General features: G+C 48.6%; 1 protein-coding gene across 1 annotated transcript in view; it reads left to right on the forward strand.

The window, feature by feature from the left end:
- The window catches only part of LOC311148424 (C3 and PZP-like alpha-2-macroglobulin domain-containing protein 8), a 71245-nt gene that overhangs the window by 15510 nt on the left and 38513 nt on the right, over positions 1-17222 (forward strand). Inside the window, exons 6-15 of the mRNA XM_084185392.1 lie at positions 394-411; positions 1203-1257; positions 1359-1472; positions 3844-3928; positions 4068-4176; positions 4309-4536; positions 4681-4851; positions 5234-5362; positions 16545-16737; positions 16931-17106. Coding sequence (XP_084041518.1) covers positions 394-411; positions 1203-1257; positions 1359-1472; positions 3844-3928; positions 4068-4176; positions 4309-4536; positions 4681-4851; positions 5234-5362; positions 16545-16737; positions 16931-17106 — 1278 coding nt within the window. The remainder of the gene's footprint in view (positions 1-393; positions 412-1202; positions 1258-1358; positions 1473-3843; positions 3929-4067; positions 4177-4308; positions 4537-4680; positions 4852-5233; positions 5363-16544; positions 16738-16930; positions 17107-17222) is intronic.

The raw sequence follows: 17222 nt of genomic DNA on the forward strand, positions 1-17222 counted from the left end.
AAATGAAGGGTGGCAAGCTAGTTTTTACAAACCAATTTTTCCAACATCCCGTCAGAGGGTAATGAAGTGGGGGGAAACCTGGCCTGAGCCTGAATGCACACTAAATGTACAGTAACCTATTTACCTCCACAAACCTTGTCATTTCTGCTTGAATGTTTAGAAATGGCTCCAAATATATAGTTGCCGCTGTGTAGACAGTGTGTTTATTGATGGCTGGAGCTATAAAGGTCTGCTGCTGGCAAAGGCTAACGCTCTCACTCACAGATGGATGATTGTTGGAGAGGGGGGAGGAGGTGGATATATTTTGCCATGTGGCTGTGCAGTTTGCAGTTTGTCTAATATGTGTGCTGTCCTTGACTCATTTTTTTACTCTTCTTCTTCCCATGGTTGCAGATTGAGGCCTACGTTGTGGTAAGTGGAGGGAGAGGGACCACCCGGGCCTAGAGGGAGGGCAACGGGACACTGGGGGTTTAGTTTACCAACCCCAGGCAGGAGATTACAGGGCAGGGAAGAACTCACTTTGATAACAGGCCTGGGCTCTGAGCTCCAGCCTGGCCCCTACAGCAGGCCCAGCTAATGCTGCACATGAAAGGAACCGCTCTCGCTGCCTCAGCTGCTCTCTCCTGCTGTTACTAACTCCTCAATCCCTCCCTCCCTCTGTCTCCCCCTCTCCCTCTCTCTGTCTGTCACTTCCTCTCTCCTCCCCTCTCTCTTCTCCCTCTCCTTCTGTCCCTCTCACATCCTCTTGTGCTCTGTCTGCGGTATCTTTGCAGGGCAAATATGCTGCTTGGTGTTAAGATGCCAGAGGAAGCTGTGTAAACGAGCTCAGCTCAGTGACTAAGAAACTGTGTAGCTGTTTGTGTTATTCTGTCACCTGCAGCCTGCAGTCCCGTGGCCCTCTTGGTCAGGGAAGTGTCTATGAGAGTGGCTGTAATTAACTGATTGACAGACATTAGTGTTAGTCTTTCCCCTTGAGTCAGAGCCAGGTCAGTGTATGTAAGAAGTAGCTTACTGTAGGATATGGAGTCTAGACATCACGCAGGGGTTACCCCCAATATATTTATTTGCACAACCCTTATATAACTTCACTCATGAGTACTTATGTAAGTTCACAGCTTTCATGTCGGGAGAAACAGAGTGATGCGTGTTTTGATGAAAGTAGAATCTCTTGATCAACTGTGTATTCATACTTTGGATTGCAGGACCCAAGAGGATCTCGGATGGTCCAGTGGAAAGGGCTTAAACCCCTCTGCTGTGGTGAGAAACTCCCTATGTTATCATTATCATCACCTACTGTGTAGTGACTGCTGTAGCTCATGTGGCGTTGATCGTTTTTTGACCACTGCTTCTCTCCTCAGGGGTCGTCAACATGAGTTTCCCTCTCTCAGACCAGCCCGTATTTGGAGAGTGGTTAATCTTTGTAGAGATGCAGGGGCACACCTACAACAAGTCATTTGAAGTGCAGAAGTATGGTGAGTTGCTACTTGCTACCATTGATCAAATCAAACAACATTTTATTTGTCGCATGCGCCGAATACAACAGGTGTAGACTCTTTCCCAACAATTCAGAGTTTAAAAGTACGCATATTTTTTTCTCTCGCAAATAACAAGAGAAAAAAGGAAATAGTAACAGAATAAAATAACAATAGCGACGCTGTATACAAGGAGTACCAGTACTGAGTCAATGTGTAGAGGTACGAGGTAGTTGAGGTAATATGTACATGTAGGTAGGGGTAAAAGTGACTAGGCAATCAGGATAGATAATAAACAGAATAGCAGCAGCAGCGTGTGTCTATGTGTGAGTGTGTGTGTGGCGTCAATATGCATGTGTGTGTTTTGTGTGTGTGAGCGTATGTAGTGTGTGTGTGTGTTGGAGTGTCAGTGTAGTATGTGTGTGGGTAGAGTCCAGTGAGTGTGGGTAGTGTCCAGTGAGAATGACAGTACCCAATGCAAATAGTCCGGGTAGCCATTTGATTAACTGTTCAGCAGTCTTACGGCTTGGGGGTAGAGGCTGTTCAGGAGCCTTTTGGTCCCAGACTTGGAGCTCCGGTACTGCTTGCCGTGTGGTAGCAGAGAGAACAGTCTATGGCTTGGATGGCTGAAGTCTTTGACAATTTTTAGGGCCTTCCTCTGACACCGCCTGCTATAGAGGTGGATGTCTGGGAGCTCGGCCCCAGTGATGTACTGGGCCGTACGCACTACCCTCTGTAGCACCTTGCGGTCAGATGCCAAGCAGTTACCATACATAAGCGGTGATGCAGCCAGTCAAGATGCTCTCAATGTTGCAGCTGTAGAACCTTTTGAGAATCTGAGGGCCCATACCAAATATTTTCTGCCTCCTCAGGGGGAAGAGGTGTTGTCGTGCCCTCTTCACAACTGTGTTGGTGTGTTTGGCCAATGATAGGTCCTTAGTGATGTAGACACTGAGGAACTTGAAGCTCTCGACCCGCTCCACTACAGCCCTGTCGATGTGAATGGGGGCGTGCTCGGCCCTTGGTTTCCTGTAGTCCATGATCAGCCCCTTTGTCTTGCTGACGTTGAGGGAGAGGTTGTTGTCCTGGCACCACACTGCCAGGTCTCTGACCTCCTCCCTGTAGGCTGTCTCATTGTTGTCGGTGATCAGGCCTACCACCGTCGTGTCATTGGCAAACTTAATGATGGTGTTGGTCGTGCGCGGCAACGCTATCATGGGTGAACAGGGAGTACAGGAAGGGACTAAGCATGCACCCCCGAGCGGCCCACATGTTGAGGGTCAGCGTGGTGGATGTGTTGTTGCCTACCCTCGCCACCGACCCGTCAGGAAGTCCAGGATCCAGTTGCAGAAGGAGATGTTTAATCCCAGGGTCTTTAGCTTAGTGATGAGCTTGGAGGGCGCTATGGTGTTGAACGCTGAGCTGTAGTTAATGAACAGCATTCTCACGCAGGTGTTCCTTTTGTCCAGGTGGAAAAGTGGAGTACAATAGAGATTGTGACATCTGTGGGTCTGTTGGGGTGTTATGCGAATTGGAGTGGGTCCAGGGTGTCTGGGATGATGGTGTTGATCTGCAACTTTTAAAGCATTTCATGGCTACAGATGTGAGTGCTACGGGGCGATAGTCATTTAGACAGGTTACCTTGGCGTTCTTGGGTACAGGGACTATGATGGTCTGCTTGAAACATGTAGGTATTACAGACTGGGTCAGGGAGAGGTTGAAAATGTCAGTGAAGACACTTGCCAGCTGGTCAGCGCATGTTCTGAGTACGCATCTTGGTAATCCGTCTGCCGCCCTGCGGCCTTGTGAATGTTAACCTGTTTAAAGGTCTTAGTCACATCGGCTACGGAGAGCATGATCACACAGTCGTCTGGAACAGCTAGTGCTCTCATGCATAGTTCAGTTTTACTTTCCTCGAAGTGAGCATAGAAGGTGCACTACATGACCAAAAGTATGTGGACACCTGCTTGTCCAAAATCATGGGCATTAATATGGAGTTGGCCCCCCCTTTGCTGCTATAACAGCCTCCACTCTTCTGGGAAGGCTTTCCACTAGATGTTGGAACATTGCTGCGGGGACTTGCTTCCATTCAGCCACGAGCATAAGTGAGGTCGGGCACTGATGTTGGGCGATTAGGCCTGGCTCGCAGTCGGCGTTCCAATTAATCCCAAAGGTGTTTGATGGGGTTGAGGTCAGGGCTCTGTGCATGCCAGTCAAGTTCTTCCACACCGATCTCGACAAACCATTTCTGTATGGACCTCACTTTGTGCATGGGGGCATTGTCATGTTGAAACAGGAAAGGGCCTTCCCCAAACTGTTGCCACAAAGTTGGAAGCACAGAATCGTCTACCTCTCCCTCTACTCCACACAGTGATGCCCAAGTTTGAGCTGGTGATAGACCCTCCACGGTACATCCGGGACCTCAACACATGTGAACAGGCCACTGTGAAGGCCAGGTGAGTGACTGACTCACAGCATTCACCTCATCCTAACATGGTCAATGTGATGCCCTAACACATACTGTTCTTTGAGCATTAGAGAGGCAAAGTAGCACCTCTACTCCTGTTTGAACACAAACTACTTTTCTGTCTTTAGGTATACCTTTGGGAAGCCAGTGACCGGGAAGATGACACTGAACATGACTGTGAATGGAGTTGGGTACTACCGACATGAGGTGGGCCATCCTGTGGTCAAGACCATGGAGGTGAGTCAACCCAGCTGTAGTGTTGAAGAATCTGAAACAGGAAAATGGAATCACATTCAAATCTGCTGAGTTTCCCCCTTTTAGGATTAAATTCAGATATTGAAGTCTGTCTGTTTCCTCCCCTATGATTAGATCAAAGGCTCAGCGACCTTCAGCCTGTGTGTCAAAGACATGATGCCCCTGGACGTGGCTGATCACTTCCGGGGCACGGTGAGCATGTGGGTGTCAGTGACCAGTGTGGACGGAGGGCGGCAGACCATGTTCGATGATTCCACCCCAGTTCACAAGCAGCGTATCGACATAAAATACTCAAAGGACACTCGTAAACAGTTCAAGCCTGGTCTGCCATACAAGGGAAAGGTAAGAGACAGCCAAAGGTATTCATACCACTGACTTCACATGGCCTCTATCAAGGGAAGCTGGACTGTACAAGACTTGGGTTCACTTATGCGTCTCCATGCGAGAGACTTGACTGTCTGTCCCCCCTGTCTTTCTGTCCACCAGGTAGAGGTAACCTATCCTGATGGTAGCCCAGCGGATGGGGTGCGGGTGCGTGTCAAGGCGGAGCTGACCCCTAAGGACAACGTGTACACCAGCGAACTGACGTCCAGGGACGGCCAGGCCACGTTCGAGATCCCCTCCATCCCCACTGCTGCCCAATACGTCTGGCTGGAGGTCAGTAGGCCGTGGAGGTGGAGAGTTAGAGCGAGAGAGAGGTGTAAATGAACATGGTTAGGGCTTAGTTAGCTTCTCATAAGAGCTATTCATAAAACCGAGCCAGCCAGCTAGCTAGCTGGAGAGTTGGTTATGGTTTGCGAGAATAGAGCTTTGTGAAATGAAGATACAGTAAAAGGTCCTTGCACTTGGCAAAATAAATAACCATTAAAATGTTTGTAAATGGGTGCTAGTCAACAAAGTTGAACAATTTATCAGATAAGCTTAGTGGGCTGAGGCTGTTAGGCGCTATCAGGATTTTGCTTGATAGGATTTAGCTTGATGTCGTAGTCCAGAGAGTGGAGTGTATTGGTGGGTTAAATCCTGTGGTGTTGTGCCCCAGACCAAGGTGACAGCCATAGATGGCCGTCCGGCTGGAGACCAGTACCTCCCCAGCTACCTGTCCATCAGCAGCTGGTACTCCCCCAGCAAGTGTCACATCCAGATCCAGAGCCTCAGTGCTCCTCTCAAGGTAGGCACTCCACTCACTCTGCTATCATTACTTTACTATCCACTCTGCTATCATTACTTTACTATCCACTCTACTATCATTACTTTACTATCCACTCTACTATCATTACTTTACTATCCACTCTGTTATCATTACTTTACTATCCACTATACTATCATTACTTTACTATCCACTCTGCTATCATTACTTTACTATCCACTCTACTATCATTACTTTACTATCCACTCTACTATCATTACTTTACTATCCACTCTGCTATCATTACTTTACTATCCACTCTGCTATCATTACTTTACTATCCACTCTACTATCATTACTTTACTATCCACTCTGCTATCATTACTTTACTATCCACTCTACTATCATTACTTTACTATCCACTCTGTTATCATTACTTTACTATCCACTCTACTATCATTACTTTACTATCCACTCTGCTATCATTACTTTACTATCCACTCTACTATCATTACTTTACTATCCACTCTGCTATCATTACTTTACTATCCACTCTACTATCATTACTTTACTATCCACTCTACTATCATTACTTTACTATCCACTCTTTTATTTTATTTATTTAACCTTTATTTAACCAGGAAGGGCTCATTGAGATTTAAAATCTCTTTTTCAAGAGCGTCCTGGCCAAGATAGGCAGCACCAAGTCATTACAAAAGATTACAGACAGACAACATGAAAAACTACAAGTAATCTAGTAAAAAACCATTCATGAATTCACAAGAGTATAACAATATCAAAAACAGCAAATTAAAAACATTGACAGGTCAGGGAATCAGCCTCAAAATCCTTCATCAGAGATTTAAAAACACCAATCGGGACAAGTTCTTCCAGTTTAAAATTATTTTGTAAGGTGTTCCAAGACGATGGCGCTGTCACGGACAGAAGAGGACCCAAGAGCGCAAGTTCAAATTCAGAGTTCTTTATTGAAGGTTTCAGGCGGGAAGAGGAGTGCCAGGGGTGTCAGGGGTTCCAGGGGTGCTTGGGGCTCTGGGGTTTTACAGGGTCCTGTGGGTACCTGTGCTCCGGGGGTCACCAAATGTCCGGGGGTGTCCAGTCCAAGTGCTTAGTGTGTGTGTTCCCCAGTGATGGAGCGGCGTATCGGGCTGAGGGTGGTGAAGCGTCTGGGCACGCTCATCTGGTGGTCGGAGACCTGGGGGAACACACACACAACAGCAATATGAATGGCAGGCAGAAGTACAGATCAGGGCTGGGCAAATATCGTGGTGAGAGACAGAAGGCAGAATCGAGTTACCGGAGGGGCTGAAGATCGGAGAGTAGTCGAGGTCCAGAAGGCAGGTCGGGATAGACGGGGCAGTAGAACAAGGAGGCAGTCAAGAAAGGATCGGTATCACAAACAGGAGTCAGAGCGCAGACAGGCAGGTTACTGGTCCGGGTTTGAAGACGATCTGACAGGGCTTGGCTGAAAAACAGGGCTTGATATACTGGGAGAGGTTAGTGGGGAAATGCAGTTCAGCTGGCAGAGTAATTAGAACAGAGTGAGGCAAGGTGAGGATGGTGAGTGGGAAATGCAGTGCAGCTGGCCAGGTAACAAGAGCAGAGCAGGGCGGAGCCAGGTGGAGCTCGTTAGGCAGAGTAGGGAGAGAGTGAGCAGAGTGGCAGAGAATTGAATGCAATTAATGTTGCTACCAGGGAGAGAGAGTGCTCATGACAGGACCCCCCCTCCAAGGGACGGCCCCAGAAGTCCCAAGAACAACATCATGCCGGGAGGGTGGAGGGGAGCAGGCGGCGGGTCAGAACTCCTCCGAGCGGTCCGAGTGAATCTCCTCATCCTCAGAAGGAGCTGGAGGGTCACGGTCGGGAGACAGGACAGGCACTGAGACAGGAGCAGGGTCAGGCACAGGACAGGAAGCAGGGCGGGCAGGACGGCTAGGAACCCCTCTTGGACGGCCCCTACGGATTGCAGGCTGATCAGGATGTAGTCGGTGGAAGTCAGTGATAAGGGTCCGGTCCACTATCCTCCTGGCCGGGATCCAGGTCCTCTCCTCTGGACCATATCCCTCCCAGTCAACGAGGTACTGGAGACCCCTACCCCTTCGCCTAGAGCGGAGCAGCCGCCGGACGGTGAAGACAGGACCGCCATCTACGAGGCGCGGAGGAGGTGGCGCCGGAGCTGCAGGGACCAGGGGACTTTCATGGACCGGCTTGACCTTGGAGACGTGGAAGGTGGGGTGGACCCGCATGGAAGCGGGCAACTGAAGTCGGACCGCCGTTGGACTGATGACTTTCTGCACAGGAAAAGGACCAATGAAGCGAGGGGCCAGCTTTCGTGATTCAACCCGCAGCGGCAGATCCCGGGCAGACAGCCAGACCTTCTGACCAACCCGGTAAGTAGGTGCTGGGGTCCTCCGTCGGTTGGCACCGACGGCGTAGCTGGTTCCAGACTTCAGGAGCACAGTGCGAGCCTGGGCCCAAGTGCGGCGGCAGCGGCGGGCATACGCAAGAGCAGACGGACAGGTGGCATCCGCCTCCTGGCTGGCAAACAGTGGAGGTTGATACCCGTAGACACACTGAAAGGGGGAGAGCCCGGTGGAGGAACTGGTGAGTGAATTATGGGCATATTCCACCCAGAGCAGGTGTTGAGCCCAGGCCCGGGGATTTTGGGAAGCCACACACCTCAGTGCCTTCTCCAGCTCCTGGTTCATGCGTTCAGTCTGGCCGTTTGACTGCGGGTGGAATCCAGACGATAGGCTGGCGGTGGCCCCAAGGAGATGACAGAACTCCTTCCAAAAGGTTGCTGAGAATTGCGGGCCCCGGTCTGACACTATATCCTGGGGTAGGCCATGGATACGAAACACATGTTCCAGGACCACCTGGGAGGTCTCCTTAGCAGAGGGTAGTTTGGGAAGGGGCACGAAGTGGGTCATCTTACTAAAGCGGTCAACAATGGTAAGGATGACTGTGTGTCCGTCAGAGGGCGGAAGGCCCGTAACAAAGTCCAGTGAAACGTGGGACCAGGGCCTCTTGGGTATGAGTAGGGGTTGCAGCAACCCAGCAGGAGGCTGGTTGGGGGTCTTGTTTCGGTTACAAGTGGGACAAGCTCGGATGAATTCTCGGACATCCCGTCTCATCCGCCGCCACCAGAACCGCTGGCGGACCAGATGAAGGGTGCGAGTGATGCCGGGATGACAGGCCAGACGGGATTCGTGCCCCCACTGAATCACAGGTGACCTGAGATTTGCTGGAACAAACAGACGGTTGGGGGCGCTGGTGCTTGGACCTGGCTGGTCCCGAAGAGCCTCCATGACCTGCTTCTCGATCTCCCAGGTGAGGGCCGCTACGACCAAGTGGCTGGGAAGAATGGGGGCTGTCATGGCGGTGGTCTCGTCCTTCTGAAACATCCGGGAAAGAGCATCAGGTTTGATGTTGCGAGATCCCGGGCGGTAGGAGAGCGTGAAATTGAAGCGCGTAAAGAACAGAGACCACCGCTGTTGACGGGAGTTCAGCCTCCTGGCTGTTTGGATATACTCCAGGTTCTTGTGGTCTGTCCACACTACGAATGGTTCCTTTGACCCCTCTAACCAGTGCCGCCATTCTTCAAGGGCGAGCTTGACAGCCAACAGCTCGCGGTTCCCAATGTCGTAGTTGCATTCGGCAGGGGTTAGCCGACGGGAGTAGAAGGCACAGGGGTGCATCTTGCCATCCTCAGCTGCTCTTTGAGAAAGCACTGCACCCACTCCCACGTCCGAAGCATCTACCTCCACCACAAACTGCCTTGCTGCATCTGGCATCTGGAGGATGGGAGCAGAAGTGAAACATGTCTTGAGGATATTGAAGGCCTTATCAGCAGCTGATGTCCATTGGTACGGTTGTTTAGTGCTGGTTAGCGCCGTGAGGGGTGCAGCCACTGTGCTATAGTTTCTGATGAATCTCCTATAAAAGTTGGCAAAGCCCAGGAACTGTTGCAACTTTTTCCGAGACTCAGGAACTGGCCAGGAAGTGACAGCCGACACCTTCGTGAGATCCATCTGAATGCTGCCCTCGGTCACCACATACCCCAGGAATGAAACGGTTTTGGCATGGAACTCGCACTTCTCTGCCTTCACGAAAAGAGAGTTCTCCAGCAGGCGGCGCAGGACCAACTGGACGTGGTGCGTGTGTTCTGACAGAGTCTTTGAGAATATTAAAATATCGTCAAGGTACACAAATACGAACGTATTTAGCATGTCCCTGAGGATATCATTCACTAGGGCTTGAAAAACTGCTGGGGCATTGGTGAGGCCGAAGGGCATGACGAGATATTCATAGTGGCCGGTTGGTGTGTTGAACGCTGTCTTCCATTCGTCTCCCTCCCTCATCCGCACCAGATGGTAGGCATTGCGAAGGTCCAGCTTTGTGAATACAGTGGCTCCCTGCAGCAGTTCGAAGGCAGACGAAAGTAAGGGCAGTGGGTAGCGATTCTTAACCGTGATGTCGTTCAGACCCCGGTAATCTATGCATGGACGAAGAGAACCGTCCTTCTTGCCGACAAAGAAGAATCCCGCTCCTGCGGGGGAAGATGACGGTCTAATTATCCCGGCGGCAAGAGAGTCATTAATGTAGTCCTCCATGGCCTTTCTTTCCGGGGCTGACAGTGAATACAGACGACCCTTGGGAGGTGCTGTGCCAGGCAGGAGATCAATCGCGCAGTCATAGGGTCTGTGTGGGGGTAGAGATGTCGCCTTGGATTTGTTGAACACCTCTTTCAGGCTGTGGTAACAGGCCGGAACATTGGATATGTCGGGGGTAGCGCTAGATCTTTCCCGGTGAACGGGCAGGGTGGCCCCCCTTAAACAGGTCTGGTGACAACTCCTTCCCCACTCACGGACTGTTCCTGTCTCCCAGTCGATGTGGGGGTTGTGCTGACGGAGCCACGGGTATCCAAGAATGAGTGGTTGGCCAGGTGAGTGTAGGAGGTGAAACTGGATGGACTCCTGGTGGTTTCCTGACAGCAGGATTGTCACAGGGGCGGAGATATGAGTGACAGTGCCAAGATGATGCCCATCCAGGGCTCGTGCAGGAATGGGTTGTGTCAGTTGATGATGGTTCACGCCCAGTTGCTGTGCAAGCTCAGGGTCCATGATGTTTGCTTCGGCTCCGGAATCCACAAGGGCGGCCAATGTATGAGTCTTGTCAGAAAGCTGAAGGCGGAGATGAAGCAGGGTCTTTCGGATGGAGGGAGACTGAAGGCTTGTTGAGCTCACCCGGATCTCCCCTACACCTGGTGAGCTGCGGCTTTTGCCGGACAAGTGGCGACACGGTGATTTTCGCCACCACAGTAGAGGCAAAGGTTGGAGCTTAGACGGCGCCGACGCTCCTCGGGAGTCAGAGAGGCACGGCCAATCTCCATGGGCTCAGGCTGATTGAGTTGGCTATGGGACTTGACAGGCAGGGGCTGGACAGAAGCGGTATCGACCCGAGTGCGGATGGCAGGTTGACTGAGACGGCCCTTCTCCCTCCTCCGGGTCTGTATACGGCGGTCAATGCGGACGGCAAGGTCAATGGCGGCATCAAGCGTTGAGGGCGGGTCATGGGAAACAAGCTCGTCTTTGATATAGTCCGCCAGGCTATGGAGGAAGGCTTGCACCAGTGCCTCTGGGTTAAACGAGCTTTGACTGGCCAGGGTACGAAAGTCAATGGAGAAGTCTGCCACTGTCCGATTGCCCTGACGGATGGTGAGCAGAGCTTGTGACGCTTCGGCTGTTGGCGAGCCTAGGTCAAAGACCTTTAACATCTCCTCCTCAAAGGCACTGAAGGAGGCACAGGCTGGGGTTTGCCGGTCGAATTCCGCCGTTCCCCACAACCGAGCTCGACCGGTGAGATGTGTGATGACATACCCCACCTTGGCTCCCTCTGTTGAGAAAGTCCTGGGCTGTAGTGCAAACTGGATTCGGCAGCTGCTCAAGAATGGTCTTACTTGCTTCTGGTTGCCATCAAAACGTTCCGGGTTCCCAATCTTTGGTTCAGGAGCGTGGGGATCTGGTGGCAGCACTGCCGGGCCTGCAGCATTGGGACCTCCAGCGGAGGGATGAAGGAGTGTCGGTGGTACAGGAACAGAAGGACCAGGGGGGGGTGCAGGTGGAGTAGCCGGGTTTGAGAGTAGTTGCAGGGCTTGGGCTAGCTGTTGTTGCTGCAGTTGGAACTGTTGTTGCTGCTGGTTGAATAGCTGGAGAAGGGAAGCGATGTCGCCAGCCATCCGATTTATGTCTCCCTCAGAGCGTTCCAGTCGCTGTAGGGCAGTCATCTCTGGCTCTTCTTCCATCGTGGTCAGGGAGTGCGCTGGGTCCATGATGGTCAGATCGTTCTGTCACGGACAGAAGAGGACCCAAGAGCGCAAGTTCAAATTCAGAGTTCTTTATTGAAGGTTTCAGGCGGGAAGAGGAGTGCCAGGGGTGTCAGGGGTTCCAGGGGTGCTTGGGGCTCTGGGGTTTTACAGGGTCCTGTGGGTACCTGTGCTCCGGGGGTCACCAAATGTCCGGGGGTGTCCAGTCCAAGTGCTTAGTGTGTGTGTTCCCCAGTGATGGAGCGGCGTATCGGGCTGAGGGTGGTGAAGCGTCTGGGCACGCTCATCTGGTGGTCGGAGACCTGGGGGAACACACACACAACAGCAATATGAATGGCAGGCAGAAGTACAGATCAGGGCTGGGCAAATATCGTGGTGAGAGACAGAAGGCAGAATCGAGTTACCGGAGGGGCTGAAGATCGGAGAGTAGTCGAGGTCCAGAAGGCAGGTCGGGATAGACGGGGCAGTAGAACAAGGAGGCAGTCAAGAAAGGATCGGTATCACAAACAGGAGTCAGAGCGCAGACAGGCAGGTTACTGGTCCGGGTTTGAAGACGATCTGACAGGGCTTGGCTGAAAAACAGGGCTTGATATACTGGGAGAGGTTAGTGGGGAAATGCAGTTCAGCTGGCAGAGTAATTAGAACAGAGTGAGGCAAGGTGAGGATGGTGAGTGGGAAATGCAGTGCAGCTGGCCAGGTAACAAGAGCAGAGCAGGGCGGAGCCAGGTGGAGCTCGTTAGGCAGAGTAGGGAGAGAGTGAGCAGAGTGGCAGAGAATTGAATGCAATTAATGTTGCTACCAGGGAGAGAGAGTGCTCATGACAGGCGCAGAGTACATAAAAGACCTTTTACCAAATTCAGTTCTGACATTTGGAACAGTTAGCAGGATAAAGTCCAGTGAACGAAGAGAGTACCCACCACATTTCTGAACAATAAAAATGCCCAAATAAAAAGGTAGTAAACCCAAAATGGCTTTGTAAATAAAAGTATACCAGTGACTGAGCCTACGAGTGACTAGAGAAGGCCAGCCAACCCTGGTATACAAAGTACAGTGGTGCGTAAGGGTTTTGCAGTTTAAAATAAATCTCAAAGTACCATGATAAAGAGTGTCAATTGATCTCAAACACTGAGCGGAAGCATTCATATATAAAATATCCCCATAATCTAGTAAAGGCATAAATGTAGCTGATACTAGCCTCCTTCTGGCTTCAAAAGAAAAACAGGCCTTATTCCTAAAATAAAATCCCAATTTCAGCTTCAATTTTTTTGTAAGTTGTTGAATATGCAATTTAAAAGAGAGGCCGTCATCAATTAGAATTCCAAGATATTTATATGAGGTTACAACCTCAATCTCCTTGCCCTGACAGGTAATAACAGGTGAAAGGTTCAGAGGTCTATTTCTTGCATTAGAAAACACCATTAGTTTAGTTTTGTCAGTGTTGAGGATAAGCTTCAATTGACACAAGGTATGTTGAACAGTATAAAAAGCAGTTTGCAAGTTCTGGAAAGCTTTTGTAAGAGATGAGGCACAACAGTAAATAACAGTATCATCAGCATAAAAATGAAGTTGTGCATTTTGGACATTTTTGTCTAAATCATTAATATAAATAGTGAATAAGAGAGGACCAAGTACAGAGCCCTGGGGCACACCATTCAGGACAGACAATTTAACAGACATAAGCCCATCAAATTGAGTGCACTGAGTTCTATCAGACAGATAGTTAGCAAACCATGCAACTGCATGCTCCGAAAGACCTACACTCAACAATCTCTGCCTTAGTATAGCATGATCAACTGTATCAAAAGCCTTAGAGAGATCAATAAAAAGTGAGACACAGTGCTGTTTTTTGTCAAGGGCTTCAGTGATATCATTTAAAACCTTCATGGCTGCTGTAATTGTGCTATGCTTCTTCCTGAAGCCCGATTGATACATTGATAAAATAGAGTTAGTAAATAAAAACTATTTTAGCTGTTCACTTACAAGGGTTTCAAGTATTTTCACCAGGGGTGACAGCTTTGAGATTGGCCTATAATTATTTAAAAGAGTTGGATCTCCCCCTTTTAAAAGTGGTAGGACAAATGCTGATTTCCAGATCTTTGGAATTTCATTACATTCCAGGGTTAGATTGAACAGATATGTAAGTGGTTCAGCTATGAAATCAGCTGCCAGATTTAAAAAGCAGGGATCCAAAAGATCAGGACCTGCAGGCTTTCTTTGATCTAAGGATTTCAGGGCTTTATGTACCACCTGCACTGAGAATGGCAGAAAACTAAAAGTTTGACCAGCTCTCACTGGTTCATCCACACAGGGTTGTACAGAGACAGAGGACACTGGTTCATCCACACAGGGTTGTACAGAGACAGAGGACACTGAATCAAACAGCCTACCAGATGATACAAAGTGCTCATTGAAACAATTCAGCATTTCAGTTTTGTCATATATAGCAACAGAGTCCTTCAAAACACATGACGGTAATTCATTAACATTACTGTTACCAGACATAGACTTAATAGCATTCCAAAACTTTCTAGGGTCATTCAGGTTATCAGTGGTAACAGACATAAAATATTCAGACTTGGCCTTCCTGAGAAGAAAAGAACACTTGTTTCTTAACTGCCTAAAAATAAGCCAATCAGCATCAGAACAAGATTTCCTTGCTTTAGCCCAGGCTAGATTACGGTCGTGAATAATACAAGACAGCTCAGAAGAAAACCATGGATTATCCCGCCCTTTAACCCTGAACCTGCGGAATGGTGCATGTTTGTTTACTATTTGGAAAAAACCATCATGAAAGAATATCCAGGCAGTTTCCACATCAGGGATAAGCTCAATCTTGCTCCAGTCAAAATAAAACAAATCATGAAAGAAAGCCTGCTCATTAAAACACTTCAAATTTCTCTTACGAATAAAACGTGGATTTGTCTTTGGAACCTTAGTATTTCTAACAGCAACAACAGCACAATGGTCACTTAAATCATTACAAAAAACACCAACCGCAGAATATTTATGTGGAACATTTGTCAATATCAAATCAATCAGGGTAGATTTATCAGGGCATTTAAGATTTGGGCGAGTGGGTGAATTAATCAACTGGGTAAGATTCATAGAATTACAAAACATTTTTAAATCATCAGACACCGGCTTTAACCAACACCAGTTGAGATCACCAATCAAGATCATTTCACTGTAAAGAAGTTTAGACATAAGGTGCGTCAAAGAAGAAAATGCATCACCAAGAGCAGAGGGGGGTCTATAACAGCCAATCACAGTTATAGAGAGGCCCTTTGAAACCTCAATATTCAAAGCAAGAAATTCCAACTGTTTACAAATAGTTTCAGACTTTGCCACACTTACATGGAATTTAGATTTTACATATATAGCCACACCCCCACCTTTCTTAACCCGATCTGTACGATAAACATTGTAACCACTTATACAAATATCCTTATCAAAAATAGACTTGCTGAGCCAGGTTTCCGAAAACACAATTACATCAGCATCAGTTGATTTAGCCCAAATCCTAACCCCATCAATTTTTGACAACAGGCTGCGTACATTTAAATGAAAAATACCAAAACCAGATCTAGATTTAAAATCAGAGGGGGTTTGGAGACATTGCATATCAGGGCCAGGGTTAGGTTGCACGTTACCTGATATCAACAACAGAAGAATAACTAGGCACCTCTGTTTAATAACCTTGCACGGCTTCTCTTTTTTAAGAGACCTACTGCAAGCGAATTCTACAAGTGAGTTTCCAGACAATACAAAACAGTCATTTAAAACCATTAGACTTTGGTAGTGACACAAATTCGTACTGTTCACATCATGCCACAAATACATCGGCACTTGGACGAGTGGACCGAGTGAAAAAGAGCGAGTTCCTGCAGACAAAATGTCTAATGGACGCGAGAGTACATTTTCAGATGTACTCACCCTGCGACAATGTTCGTTTTCTCCAGAGTTCAATAAAGTCAGTGCACAAAGCAATACCACGTAAATTGTCATTTTCTCTGACCAAAAAACAAGAGGCCAACGAAGGTAAGTGGAGAGAGGGACAGCGTGTATGTGAGTCAATGTGAGTGTTTGCGCGTGTGAGTAGATTGGGTGTTGAGGGCGATAGAGAGAACGGGTTGAGCTGCCACTGACAGCCAGGCGAAGAGCAAGGAGCAGCTCGGACAAGACACTCCGCGGACTAACGAGGAACTCAGGCCAGCCAGAGATAGGGTTACTTTGGTAAACTTCAAGTAATGAAGTTCCGAGTTGAGGAGGACCCGTGATCTTTACACCAGCAAAAATAAAATAGTTTGCACTACGCAACAACGAAGTTACGCAACCATAAATAAATAGATTATTAGTAGGTTAAAATGTACTAGTCACAAACAAACGACTTGACATGCTGCCATCTTGGAATGTGATGTTCTATGTTCTCCTGTGTTCTCTCTCTAGCAGCCTGACAGACAGACATCTACTATCATTACTTTACTATTCACTCTACTATCATTACTTTACTATCCACTCCACTCACTCTGCTATCATTACTCTACTATCATTACTTTACCATCCACTTTACCCCACTCTACTATCATTACTCTACTATCATTACTCTACTATCATTACTTTACCATCCACTTTACCTACCCCACTCTACTATCATTACTTTACCATCCACTTTACCCCACTCTACTATCATTACTTTACCATCCACTTTACTAGCATTATACATAATCAGGTCTCCAACACCATCATTGAAACATGGGACACATATCATATATGGATTGTATGTAAAGAGTAATAACAGAGTACTACTTATACTATTATAATCATTATGATGTCCATAGAGTAAAGGTTTATTCTGAATGGTGTGTTTGTCTGTGTGTTTAGATCGGTGAGGAGGCTGAGGTCACTTTGAAGTCCACCTGTCCCTGTAACTTCACCCTCCACTATGAGATTGCCTCCAGAGGGAACATCGTCCAGTCTGGCCAGCAGCAGCCCAACGCTACAGCCCACAGAAGCAAGAGGGCAGCGGTCACTTTCGACAAGAACGTCCACACAACCCAGCCGCCCAGTGGCTCTGGTCAGTATTAGAGTCCCAGATGAGAAGTCTATTTTGTTCCATAATGAAGAGCAGAGAATTTTGACCAATTGGCACCATGTTTGCACCAAATGTCCAATACATTCTGCTAAGAAAACATAGAGGATAGTTTGTCAAACTCTGTACATATATGGCTCTGAATCACCCCTCTCTGTCTCTTCCCACGCCTCTCCAGATCCGGCAGCCTCCTCCCCACAGGACGAGACAGACAGCTGTATGTCGGTGCTGCGTTTCCCGGTGACCCACGCCATGGCGCCCCTCAGCCGCCTCCTGGTCTACTACGTGAGGGAGAACAGAGAGGGCGTCACTGACAGTCTACAGATCCCTGTACAGCCCAGCTTTGAGAACCAGGTACCGTAACAAGACCTCCACGTCTCTCTGAGTCCTTGCATCCCTCACTGTGCACTGCACACACTCCTGCCTGTACACACAGTCCTGCCTGTACACCCAGTCCTACCTGTACACCT

Source organism: Coregonus lavaretus, assembly GCF_964263955.1.
Source record: "Coregonus lavaretus genome assembly, chromosome: 21".
NCBI lineage: Eukaryota > Metazoa > Chordata > Actinopteri > Salmoniformes > Salmonidae > Coregonus > Coregonus lavaretus.